The sequence below is a fragment of the Heptranchias perlo genome, chromosome 39 (genome assembly GCF_035084215.1).
Source record: "Heptranchias perlo isolate sHepPer1 chromosome 39, sHepPer1.hap1, whole genome shotgun sequence".
NCBI lineage: Eukaryota > Metazoa > Chordata > Chondrichthyes > Hexanchiformes > Hexanchidae > Heptranchias > Heptranchias perlo.
In genome coordinates, this window is record NC_090363.1 from 9,201,438 (window position 1) to 9,214,264 (window position 12,827).

A 12,827-nucleotide genomic window follows, 5' to 3' on the forward strand; every position below is an offset into this window, starting at 1 on the left:
TCTCAGTTATCTTAAGCAGTTCTCTAGCTGTCATTCAGAAACAAACACCGGTAAATATTTCCTATACATCATTACTGAAAGCATGAAAGTTTTTTTTTGAAAATACTATGCTGAGATGTTACAAAGTATAGAAGAACAAAGTGAGATTCTTTTTCATATAAAGTAAATGGGTGAACTAGCTAGTTACTCTACAAGTGCTTTCAGTGATGGAGCCTCCTCACTATGTTAGGTGATCTGGATCAATTGTTGAGTCTTTTGCCTGGTCACAGAACAAACACAATGTCATAGAATCGTAGAATGTTGCAGCACAGAAACAGACCATTCGGCCCATCATGTCTGTGCCAGTGCTTTTCTTCACATAGAATCATACAGCACAGGAAGCCATTCGGCCCATCGTGCCTGTGCCAGGTCTTTGAAAGATCTATCCAATTAGTCCCACTCCCCTGTTCTTTCCACAAAACCCTTCAAATTTTTCCTTTTCAAGTTTATATCCAATTCCCTTTCGAAAATCACTATTGAATCTGCTTCCACCACCCCGCGTAGTCTAAATGCACTCTCCTGCTTGCTCCCTTTAACATCTCACTTTCCTCTCACTCCCCAGAGCCCTTAATGTCCCATCTAGTCTAGTCCCATCAGACTTTAAACCTCGAGAACGGGTGGGTTGGGAGTGGATGGGAGTTGAAAATAGTTGTCTTTTTCGGGTCGCAACCGCAAAATTTTCAGACTTTGCATTCCCAGTGGGAAGCCTGTACTTTTACACGCCAAAATTAAACCTGGAAATAAAGCCGGGTTACTGTCGCGACCCAAAAAATAACTATTTTCAACCCCCACCCGCCCCCATCCTTCGGGTTTAAAATCACCCCGTGTCTTGTTTGCTCCTCTATCTTTCTGCCCATATTTGTTCCAAGAGAATTGAATATGATTTGTGCAAAATAGGTGCCATTTACACCTCTAAAATGTGGTCTCTCTCACTGAATTACCATAGCAGAGTGGCAGCCATAATGCATATAAACGGACACAGAGGGAAACCTTACATTGCATTCGATGGGAAAACTTTATTCATTAGAAAAACAGAACATTTCTATAAAGAACAAAATCGTAAATGGGTTATAGCGAGGAGGATGAAGAGGAGATAGATCTATCAAAGAGTTGGCTTTGGCTGCACTTCAAAAGCACTTCACTGGCTGTAAAGCGCTTTGGGACATCCAGAGGTTGTGAAAGGCGCTATATAAATGCAAGTCTTTTCTTTTTCTTTGACACTGTCTGCTTATAATATTGCAATAGGTGTCTAGATTCAAAAAAAAGTTAAATATTCAACAGGACAAGAATTATCAGTGGACTTTTCGTCCTTTTGATGTATGTGTGGAAACAGAATTACCATTTTTTCTCCTATTTAACCATCAGCTGCAACAGAAGTATTAACATACAAGCAGACGGATTTATATATGATGTTACCGTTCTGAAAAATAATGGGGGTAATTTTAACCTAAACCGCCAGTCGGGAAACTGACAGGATCAGGCATAATGTTGATTTAACACCCCGCCCGATTTTACTATTTAAGTCAATATTGGACGAGGGGTAAAACCAGCGATCCACCCGATCCAGTGGGTTTCCCGACGGGCAGGTTAGGTTAAAATTACCCTCAACATGTTTGATCACATTTCCAGTGCTGACCAAAGCTTCAATAATAACCTCAAATTTCTTTCTTACAATCAATACCCTCCCGCCACCTCCGAACTCCAGTGTTTGGAGCCAGTCTGCAGACAGCGAACCATGATAAAAAGAGAGCCTCATTTTGTGCAGTAATTTCTGACCTCCTGACTCTAATGTAATCATAGGGCCGTTCACTTGGACTTGCAGCGAATGCACTGACTATGCAGTGATAGCAAAGGCTCTTGGTTAAGGAGAGGGATGTTAGTGTTGGAGAATGGAACACTCTCTCCTATTTCATGTACTCAGTCCCATGTCAAGTCTAGCACAATTAGATACAGGGTTAAACTCCCTCCACTCTGCCTCGACATGCATCTCACCTCAAACCTCAGAAAAGCACCACCAGTGTCATTTCCCCCGCACTCCTCCCCTTGTTACCCACACCAGTCATAACCAGTTTGCAGCCTGCAGTTTAGCGACGTAGGGCCCATCAGGTCTGCAGATGCACTTCACAAAGCATCAGGCGAACGGGCAGAAAAGGCCATCGTCCAGTCAGCCTGCCCTCGATTAAAGCACATGTCCCAGAGGTCAAAGGCCAGTGTTTAACCTACTGCACCACCCAGTAAATCCCTCCTATTGGTCTAATGCTCATTTTCACCGAGGGCTCCCTGTGCAAAAAGTGCTTTCTGTGGGAGTCGACAGGAGGTAAACTAATCAAAAACATGTATTACACAGATTATTAATTACAGTTCTTGTGTCTTGATATTGTACAGTTCATCCCATTGTACTGGGCTCCTGCATCCACAAATTCATCACTGAAGTCCAGTTTGGGAGTGTGCGCGGGTGAAACTTTCAGCTGACGAAGGCAAGCTCCATCCAGTTACTTTAAACGAGCTGGGGGCTCACTTTATTGCTGCCTGCAGCCTGCTAGATGACTTGGGGAAACTCTGCTTCATACATTAAGCAAATTCCATTCCAGCAAACCTCATCATTTGTTACCGTGTTAATGCTTTAAAGATTCAGGTTAGACGAAACTCGGGAGCTGACGCGTGGAAGGTGGGGGGAGGGGGGGGCTTCAGTGAGGCCCCCCATTACCGACGGAACTTTGTGGACGGCTTATGGGAGAGGTCACGGGAGCTTCGCTTGCTATTTTCACCGGTGTCAGTTGTGGCTCAGCGGGTAGCACTCTCTCGCCTCCGAGTCGTGGGTTCGAGTCCCACTCCAGAGACCTCAGCACAAATATCCAGGCTGACACTCCCAGTGCGGTACTGAGGGAGTGCTGCGCTGTCGGAGGTGCCGTCTTTCAGATGAGATGTTAAACTGAGGCCGCCATCTGCCTTCTCAGGTGGACGTAAAAGATCCCATGGTACTATTTCGAAGAAGAGCAGGGGAGTTCTGCCTGGTGTCCTGGCCCATATTTATGCCTCAACCTATATCACTAAAAAAAAGATGGTGGTGAGTGTGGGATCTTGCTGTGCGCAAATTGGCTGCTGCGTTTCCTACATTACAATAGTGACTACACTTCAATGGCTGTAAGGCATTTTGGGACATCCTGAGGCCGTGAAAGGCGCTGTATAAATGCAAGTTCTTTCTTTTCCCGCAATCCACGTCAACGGGTGGGAAATCAGGGAATGCGTACCAGGCCCACCCTCCCCTCCCCCGCCGGAGACACGAGATGTCGGAAAAGTCCCCGCGTTGTGTACAACGGTCGTGATCAGACTGGGGTCCGTGAGGTCAGCAGGATTTCTGCCAGCACACCAGGAATTCCGACACTGACCCGGCTCCACCGCGGAGGGGAGTCTACACCGGCGGTTCTCACCGTGTGGGGCACTGACCCTTCCCGCGGGCTCCTCATCCTAAAACCCCTGAATGACAAGACGGTACGCTCACTGCGGGAAAACGGCTCACAGAAACGCGGGGCCGACGCTGGACCACGGGTGCACAGAGCAATTCAGATCCTGCGAATCCTTCAACCCTGTCGCCAACTGAAGGGAACCTATTTTGTAAACCGCCGTTACACGTCACGGCCGGGATTTCCCGCCTCGGCGCTCCTGGAAATTCCTGACCCCCCCACCCTCATGATATTACGACCGTTAAAATCAGTGATCGGAAAATCACTAGCGGATTTTACCAACGTGAGCTCCTGGCGGGCATCAGGAGCACCAAAGTGTACAATCCCGATCGGTATGTTAGTCCCAGGCTCATTCTAACCAGCACCGTTAAAGCTTAACGCCTGGCAACCAGAGATAAGGGAGAAGTACTGATTGGGGTACATTTGTTTGCCTTAGGGTAGTGCTACAATTCAATGGAACCGACTTCCCCTTTAAGAACCATCGCAAGTCTTTTTTTTCCCCCTCCCGGGCAAATTAATGTCAGCATCCCATCCGATTACACAGTTTCAGTGGCTCCGAATTGCCTTCCTTCTTGTTGTGAGGGTTGAAGAGAGGATACAGCTTCTCCGTGAACTTATCCCGCAAGGTGTAGATACAACACAGGTCGCTGGCGTCGTAGAAGGAGAGCTGCCCCTCCTCGTAGTTCAGGTAGACGCGGATGGAGCGGGGCTTCCGGCGGAGAGGGAGGGTCCTGGCGCCGGGCGTGTTGACGTTGATCTGATTCCCGTTGACCATCTCCATGACCCAGTACCCGTCCTGTGGGGTCAGCTGTCTGGTGATGAGCCGGTCGGCGGACCCCCTGGCCACCCCGATGACGCAGGCCGTGTTGCTGCCCAGCTCCACGTCCCAGTAGTGTTGCCCCGAGGCGAATCCGCTGCTGGCCAGAACGCAGAGCCAGTAGTTGAAGCGATGGGCCGTGAGTGAGTACTCCCGACGTTTGTCACCATCAATCACGCTGGTGAGGTCCTCAGACAGCACGAGTCGTGGGTGCGCTGTCGTGGGGTCCAGTTTCAGAAACTCCTTGGCTGGAAGACACACATCCTCAGTTATCAGAGACACTCACTGCCCATTGCTAAATGTCTCACTGACTGAGTGTGTTTGTAACACGGGGACACACATCCCATTACTCACTGCCCATTACTAATTGTCTCACTTACTGAGAGTGTTTGTAACACGGGGACACACATCCCATTACTCACTGCCCATTACTAATTGTCTCACTTACTGAGAGTGTTTGTAACACGGGGACACACATCCCATTACTCACTGCCCATTGCTAAATGTCTCACTTACTGAGAGTGTTTGTAACACGGGGACACACATCCCATTACTCACTGCCCATTACTAATTGTCTCACTTACTGAGAGTGTTTGTAACACGGGGACACACATCCCATTACTCACTGCCCATTGCTAAATGTCTCACTGACTGAGAGTGTTTGTAACACGGGGACACACATCCCATTACTCACTGCCCATTACTAATTGTCTCACTTACTGAGAGTGTTTGTAACACGGGGACACACATCCCATTACTCACTGCCCATTACTAATTGTCTCACTTACTGAGTGTTTGTAACACGGGGACACACATCCCATTACTCACTGCCCATTACTAATTGTCTCACTCACCGTGTTACAATCACCTGTCGGCCAGGCTGCCGTCAATACTATCCCATTCAGGCTGGATTGCACCAATTCATGAAACAACCACTTTGTCTAATATTCTGCAGTTGTAGGTTTTCCCACCTCTTACATTTATCCTCTGTCAATTTTCTTTTCTCACCCCTCCTCCCCTCCCAAGTCCTGGTCTGGGCAGCCCTGGGATACATGTTCCAAGCAGCCAATGAGCCGGACAGTGACTGACACTGGGCTATGCCACTGTGGGTGCCATCACTAACGTGCACTCCGTGAGTTCCCAGGGAGGTGGAAGAGACTCTTGCTGGGGGTTGCAGTTCCACAGGCATTAATCGCCCTCTTTATGCACGAGTCTAGACAACAAGCGTTGTTGGCTATTTGAGCATGAAGTGCATCACAACCGATCCTGGTCTCACTAGCATACAACCAGCAGGGGTCGCTGGTTAACTAAGAGCAGGAACACTGCTCGATTTTCTCTACTGAACCATCGTGCCACAGCCTTGAAGTCGGAGAAACGAGGATAGTTGGGAGAGAAACAGGAGGCAATTGCAAGGATATAAAATGCTTCTGTACCTCATCCCCATCGTCACCCCTACCTGACAGTCAACGAGGACCACAAAATCGGTGGTGGGCAATTGCTAAAACAAGCCCTGAGCTTGCCGACTCTGTGGCACATGCATCTGGGCACCAGTGTTCTACCTCTTCCCCAACCCGGTTTTTACATTATCCATTGGATCGCGTTCAAAAGCTGGTGTGCACTCAGGGCAAAACTCAAGGTGGCCGTGTCAAAGTGAAACTTGTTCAAACATAGAAACACAACGAAGGAAACTTGGTCTCTCCACAGACCAAAAAAGGTTTTAAAAAGGAAATGGAGAAATATTTCAATGACAAAAATTTAAAGGGTACAGAGAATCGGCATAGGTGGATAGAGAGAGCAGACACAGGCATAATGGGCTGAATGACTTCCTTCTGTGCTGTAAAATTCTAGCTACAATCTATCTAAACACGGATTCTACTCCAGCTACACTACCACTGCTCCTTCTACAGGCTGTGTATGTGCCCTGTCACAAGAACATAAGAAATAGGGGCAGGAGTAGGCCATCCGGCCCCTCGAGCCTGCCCCACCATTCAATCAGATCATGGCTGATCTTCGACCTCAACTCCACTTTCCCGCCCGATCCCCATACCCCTCGATTTCCCTATTGTCCAAAAATCTATCCATCTCTGCCTTGAATATACTCAACGACTCAGCATGCACAGCCCTCTGGGGTAGAGAATTCCAAAGATTCACAACCCTCTGAGTGAAGAAATTCCTCCTCATCTCAGTCTTAAATGGCCAACCTCTTATCCTGAGACTATGCCCTCTAGCTCTAGACTCTCCAGCCAGGGGAAACGTCCTCTCGGCATCTACCCTGTCAAGCCCCCTCAGAATTCTATTTATTTCAATGAGATCGCCTCTCATTCTTCTAAACTCCAGAGATTATAGGCCCATTCTACCAAATCTTTCCTTGTAGAACAGCCCTCTCATCCCAGGAATCAATCTAGTGAACCTTCATTGCACCCCCTCTAAGGCAAGCATATCCTTCCTTAAGTAAGGAGACCAAAACTGTACACAGTGCTCCAGGTGAGGTCTCACCAAAGCCCTGCACAATTGTAGTCTTGGAGTCAACCCCTGCTATAGAACCTCCCAAGGGACCTGCACCTCCACCATGTACCATCTATTTTGACAAGAACTCTATCCCACATACATAACCTCCTGAGGGAATGGTCTGCGAAGGAAAATATCCTGGAATTCCCTACCGAACACCATTAAGGTGTCAGCCTTGGCTCGATGGTAGCATTCTCGCCTGTCAGAAGGTCATAAGTTCAAACCTCACTCCAGAGACTTGTGCGAGTAACCCATGCCGACATTGCAAAACTGGGCATCCATGAGGCGCTGTGGGCCATCAGCAGCAGCAGAATTGTATTCCACCACAATCTGGAACCTCATGGCCCGGCATATTCCTCACTCTACCATTACCAACAAGCCAGGGGATCAACCCTGGTTCAATGAGGAGTGTAGAAGAGCATGCCAGGAGCAGCACCAGGCGTACCTAAAAATGAGGTACCAACCTGGTGAAGCTACAACTCAGGACTACATGCATGCTAAACAGCGGAAGCAACATGCTATAGACAGAGCTAAGCGATTCCACAACCAACGGATCAGATCAAAGCTCTGCAGTCCTGCCACATCCAGTCGTGAATGGTGGTGGACAATTAAACAACTAACGGGAGGAGGAGGCTATGCAAATATCCCCATCCTCAATGATGGCGGAGTCCAGCACGTGAGTGCAAAAGACAAGGCTGAAGCGTTTGCAACCATCTTCAGCCAGAAGTGCCGAGTGGATGATCCATCTCAGCCTCCTCCCGATATCCCCACCATCACGGAAGCCAGTCTTCGGCCAATTCGATTCACTCCACGTGATATCAAGAAACGGCTGAGTGCACTGGATACAGCAAAGGCTATGGGCCCCGACAACATCCCAGCTGTAGTGCTGAAGACTTGTGCTCCAGAACTAGCTGCGCCTCGAGCCAAGCTGTTCCAGTACAGCTACAACAATGGCATCTACCCGACAATGTGGAAAATTGCCCAGGTATGTCCTGTCCACAAAAAGCAGGACAAATCCAATCCGGCCAATTACCACCCCATCAGTCTACTCTCAATCATCAGCAAAGTGATGGAAGGTGTCGTCGACAGTGCTATCAAGCGGCACTTACTCACCAATAACCTGCTCACCGATGCTCAGTTTGGGTTCCGCCAGGACCACTCGGCTCCAGACCTCATTACAGCCTTGGTCCAAACATGGACAAAAGAGCTGAATTCCAGAGGTGAGGTGAGAGTGACTGCCCTTGACATCAAGGCAGCATTTGACCGAGTGTGGCACCAAGGAGCTCTAGTAAAATTGAAGTCCATGGGAATCAGGGGGAAAACTCTCCAGTGGCTGGAGTCATACCTAGCACAAAGGAAGATGGTAGTGGTTGTTGGAGGCCAATCATCTCAGCCCCAGGGCATTGCTGCAGGAGTTCCTCAGGGCAGTGTCCGAGGCCCAACCATCTTCAGCTGCTTCATCAATGACCTTCCCTCCATCATAAGGTCAGAAATGGGGATGTTCGCTGATGACTGCACAGTGTTCAGTTCCATTCGCAACCCCTCAGATAATGAAGCAGTCCAAGCCCGCATGCAGCAAGACCTGGACAACATCCAGGCTTGGGCTCATAAGTGGCAAGTAACATTCGCGCCAGATAAGTGCCAGGCAATGACCATCTCCAACAAGAGAAAGTCTAACCACCTCCCCTTGACATTCAACGGCATTACCATCGCCGAATCCCCCACCATCAACATCCTGGGGGTCACCATTGACCAGAAACTGAACTGGACCAGCCATATAAATACTGTGGCTACGAGAGCAGGTCAGAGGCTGGGTGTTCTGCGGCGAGTGACTCACCTCCTGACTCCCCAAAGCCTTTCCACCATCTACAAGGCACAAGTCAGGAGTGTGATGGAATACTCTCCACTTGCCTGGATGAGTGCAGCTCCAACAACACTCAAGAAGCTCGACACCATCCAAGATAAAGCAGCCCGCTTGATTGGCACCCCATCCACCACCCTAAACATTCACTCCCTTCACCACCGGCGCACTGTGGCTGCAGTGTGTACCATCCACAGGATGCACTGCAGCAACTCGCCAAGGCTTCTTCGACAGCACCTCCCAAACCCGCGACCTCTACCACCTAGAAGGACAAGAGCAGCAGGCACATGGGAACAACACCACCTGCACATTCCCCTCCAAGTCACACACCATCCCGACTTGGAAATATATCGCCGTTCCTTCATCGTCGCTGGGTCAAAATCCTGGAACTCCCTTCCTAACAGCACTGTGGGAGAACCGTCACCACACGGACTGCAGCGGTTCAAGAAGGCGGCTCACCACCACCTTCTCGAGGGCAATTAGGGATGGGCAATAAATGCTGGCCTTGCCAGCGACGCCCACATCTCGTGAACGAATAAAAAAAAGAAAAAAAAAGGGGGTGCTGCACTGTCAGAGGTGCTGTGTTTTGGATGAGACGTTAAACCGAGGCCCCGTCTGCCCTCTCAGGTGCAGGTACAGGTGCAAAATCCCATGGCGCTATTTGATGAAGAGCAGGGGAGTTCTCCCTGGTCCCCTGGCCAATATTTATCCCTCAACCAGATTATCTGGTCATTATCGCATTGCTGTTTGTGGGATCTTGCTGTGCGCAAACCGACTGCTGCGTTTCCTACACTTCAAAAGTGCTTCAATGGCTGTAAAGTGCCTTGGGACGTCCTGAGGTCGTGAATGGCGCTATATAAATGCGGTCCCTCAGTACAGCCTCGATTTTGCGCTCCTCTGGGGGAGCGGGACTTGAACCCACGACCTTCGTGATTCAGAGACGAGAGTGCTGCCCACTGAGCCGTGGCTCACTCTCAGTACTAGATCACAAATTTAATTACAGCTCGTTCACTGCGGGGGGGAAGACAGGCTGATCACGTACCTGGCACAAATGCTTTAAGCTCATCCCAGATTTTAACGTAGCGGAAAGGCGTGACGATGGAGTCGGTACGCAGTTCGGTGGGAACATCTGCTGGTTTGGCGTGCTGCTGTTCACACCTGGAATAGAGAACTGGTGTAACATCAAGAGGAAAGGAAGACTGCTTAGTGTTTCAAAAAAAAAATTCTCCATCCCTCTCCTGAAGCTGGTCATACTCGCTGGGGTACAGTCCATCCAGGTACGGGCAACCCTCTGGCCGTGCCCAAGCCCGGGACCGTCCCCCAGTTAAAGAAAATAAGGAAAGACTTGTATTTTGATATCATCTTTCACGACCTCAGCATGTCCAAAGCGCTTTACAGCCAATGAAGTACTTTTCGATTTGAAATGTAGTCACTGTTGTAATGTAGGAAACGCAGCAGCCAATTTGCGCACAGCAAGATCCCACAAACAGCAACATGGTGACGACCAGATAATTTGTTTTTTTGGTGTCGGTTTAGAGATAAACATTGGCCAGGACACCGGGGAGAACTCCCCTGCTCTTCTGGTGCCATGGGATCTTTTACATCTACCCGAGAGGGCAAACAGAGCCTTAGTTTAAGGTCCCGTCTGAAAGACGGCAGTGCAGCTCTCCCTCAGTACTGCACTGGAGCGTCAGCATAGAATTTGTGCTCAAGTCTCTGGAGTGGGACTTGAACCCACGACCTTCTGACTCAGAGGCGAGAGTGCTACCCAATGAGCCACGGCTGACAGCACGCATGGTGAACACAGGGGAGTGGGATTCCTGATTGATTAATGCCCTCCCCAACCCACAGGTGTTCAGGCCGACCATAACACCGGGGCCACGACCCCAGGTGAGACCAACTGAGTCGGCACAGATCAGGGATCGAACCTGGGAACCTCATGGTCCGTGTGGCTCAGGACTGTGGATTTATCCAGTGGAGCCACCAACTGGAACTCAGAAGCACACGTTCAGAAAGAATTTAAGACACGCACCTGTCCAGCAGCAGTTTGATATCCTAAAGAAAAGTAAAAAAAAAGTCAGGTTACAATCTCCACAATTTGATGATTACAATCAAGAATAAAATAAATTGTCTCCACTGAGCGTTTATTAATGAGTTAATCAACAAGGGACATGCAGTAGAATCCCAATTAACTGCTCCCAGTAGAATTTTACAGCCAATTACAGGAGGCCCTTTGACCCAATGCACTTGCACTGGCTCTCGGAAAGAGTTGTCCAGTCCCCAGCCCTCTCCCTGTGCCCCTTTGATTTTAGATCGGTACCCCAGTGCATTACTGAGGGAGTGCTGCACTGTCGGAGGTGCCGTCTTTCGGATGAGATGTTAAACCGAGGCCCCGTCTGCCCTCTTGGGTGGACGTAAAAGATCCTATTGCATTATTTCGAAGAACAGCAGGGGGAGTTCTCCCCAGTGTCCTGGGTCAACATTTATCCCTCAACCAACATCACTAAAACAGATTTTCTGATCATTATCACATTGCTGTTTGTGGGATCTTTCTGTGCGCAAATTGGCTGCCACGTTTCCTACATTACAACAGTGACTACACTTCAAAAGTGCTTCATTGGTTGTAAAGTGCTTTGGGATGTCCTGAGGTTGTGAAAGGTGCTATATATTTTTTTTCCCCCTTTCTTTTCTTTTTCAAATATTTAGCCACTTCCCTTTTAAAAACTTGTGGATTTTGCCTCGGTTTCCGACAGGGAATTGCAGAGGCAGCTGAATGGATTAACTCGACCGTGAGTGACAAAGAAGTCCAAGGGCTCCTTGCACTTGCTGTTGAAGGTGAGGGTGGAGGGGCCAGGGGAGAGGGGGGGCGGGGTTTAAGGAGACGATTGATAGTGGAGAAAAGAAGCCGAGGGGTTATCTTTGCTCTCCGGGATGATCCTGGAGTAGTGGCTGGTTTGGGCAGAGGACAGTAAGGCCTGATAGTGCTTGATGTGGTTCAGCCACATCTGCCGATGGGAGGGTAAACCAGCTGTGCACCAGATACAGTCAAGTCTGTGCCCCTTGGACTTGAGAGCGCGAAGATGGGGGCTATATCAGGGGGAACAACCGGGATGGTAGCAAGTAGCGGCTTTGCTGGAGATAAGGGCATCAAAAGTGGAGGCGAGGGAGTGGTTGAGAAAATCAAGAGCTGCAGAAGTATCTTAGTGAATAGAAAATCAAAGACTAGGTAGTTGGGAGTTTGAAAGTACAGCTGTAATGACTTTTTGGGGGCTGGGTTGAGGGGGGAAAAAGTGTTTTTTGAAGGATGGATGCAGAATGGGCTGGGGTCGTGGATGGTGAGGGATACAAGGAAGTGGTTAAAGATGGGCTCGCCAGTGTCCGAGACCGTGGGAGAGATAGCAAGATCCCGGGCGTGGCTGAGAATACAGGTAGGAGAGTTTATATGGAGGGAGAAGTTTAGGGAGGGCAGTGAATTCAGAGGAGGGAGCATGAGGTTGGGGGGGGGTGGGGGCTGAGATGGAGAATTAAATCACCGAGGATGAGAGGTCGTTCAGTGCAAAGGCCGAGGAGGGAGGATATTTCGGTGAGAAACTCAGGGTTGGGCTCGAAGTGGGAGGTAGAAGCTACGGATTTTGAAGGGGAGGTGAGAGAGATGGAGAAGGGGAAAAGACTACAATGTGACTTGATGATAAAGGCCACACCACCATCACAGAGGTTTGGACGGTGCAGGTGATGGAAGATATAGCCAGGCGGAGGGGTTTTCAGGAAGGGCCACGGGGTTGCCCACTCGTGAGCCAAGTTTCAGTCAAGGCCTCAATCTCAAGGCGACCCTCCACAATAAGGTAGTAGAGGGTCAGGCACCCGTTGACGATCAAACGGACATTCTGGCGGGCCGGTGATTTATCTGCTAGCAGAGTCTGGGTGGGCGGGGTGAACGGGATGGGAAGGAGGTCCGCGAGATTAGCCCCTAGCTGGGCGGGAAGGCAGGGCGGGACAGTCGAGGATGCTGCTTATAGGGCTGCGGCAATGGATGCCTTGAGAGGCCCTTCGGAGGGTGGCTGTGGAAGGGGAAATTCAAGCAGCAGGAGGGCTAGGAAGGCAAAGGAGTAGTGATTAACGGGGGGAAAGTACCCAGGAG

The 12,827-nt window shown here is 49.5% G+C and overlaps 1 protein-coding gene across 4 annotated transcripts in view; it reads right to left on the reverse strand.

Annotated features, from left to right (window-relative positions):
• Positions 1-1,035: 1,035 nt before the first annotated feature.
• The window catches only part of LOC137305208 (zinc-binding protein A33-like), a 33,184-nt gene continuing 21,392 nt past the window's right edge, over positions 1,036-12,827 (reverse strand). For all 4 annotated transcript variants that reach the window (XM_067974035.1, XM_067974037.1, XM_067974036.1 and 1 more), the window contains exons 5-7: positions 10,722-10,744; positions 9,732-9,847; positions 1,036-4,568 (exon numbers count right to left, since the gene is read on the reverse strand). In XM_067974035.1, the coding sequence (XP_067830136.1) occupies positions 4,024-4,568; positions 9,732-9,847; positions 10,722-10,744 (684 nt within the window). In that variant the 3' untranslated portion in view covers positions 1,036-4,023. The remainder of the gene's footprint in view (positions 4,569-9,731; positions 9,848-10,721; positions 10,745-12,827) is intronic.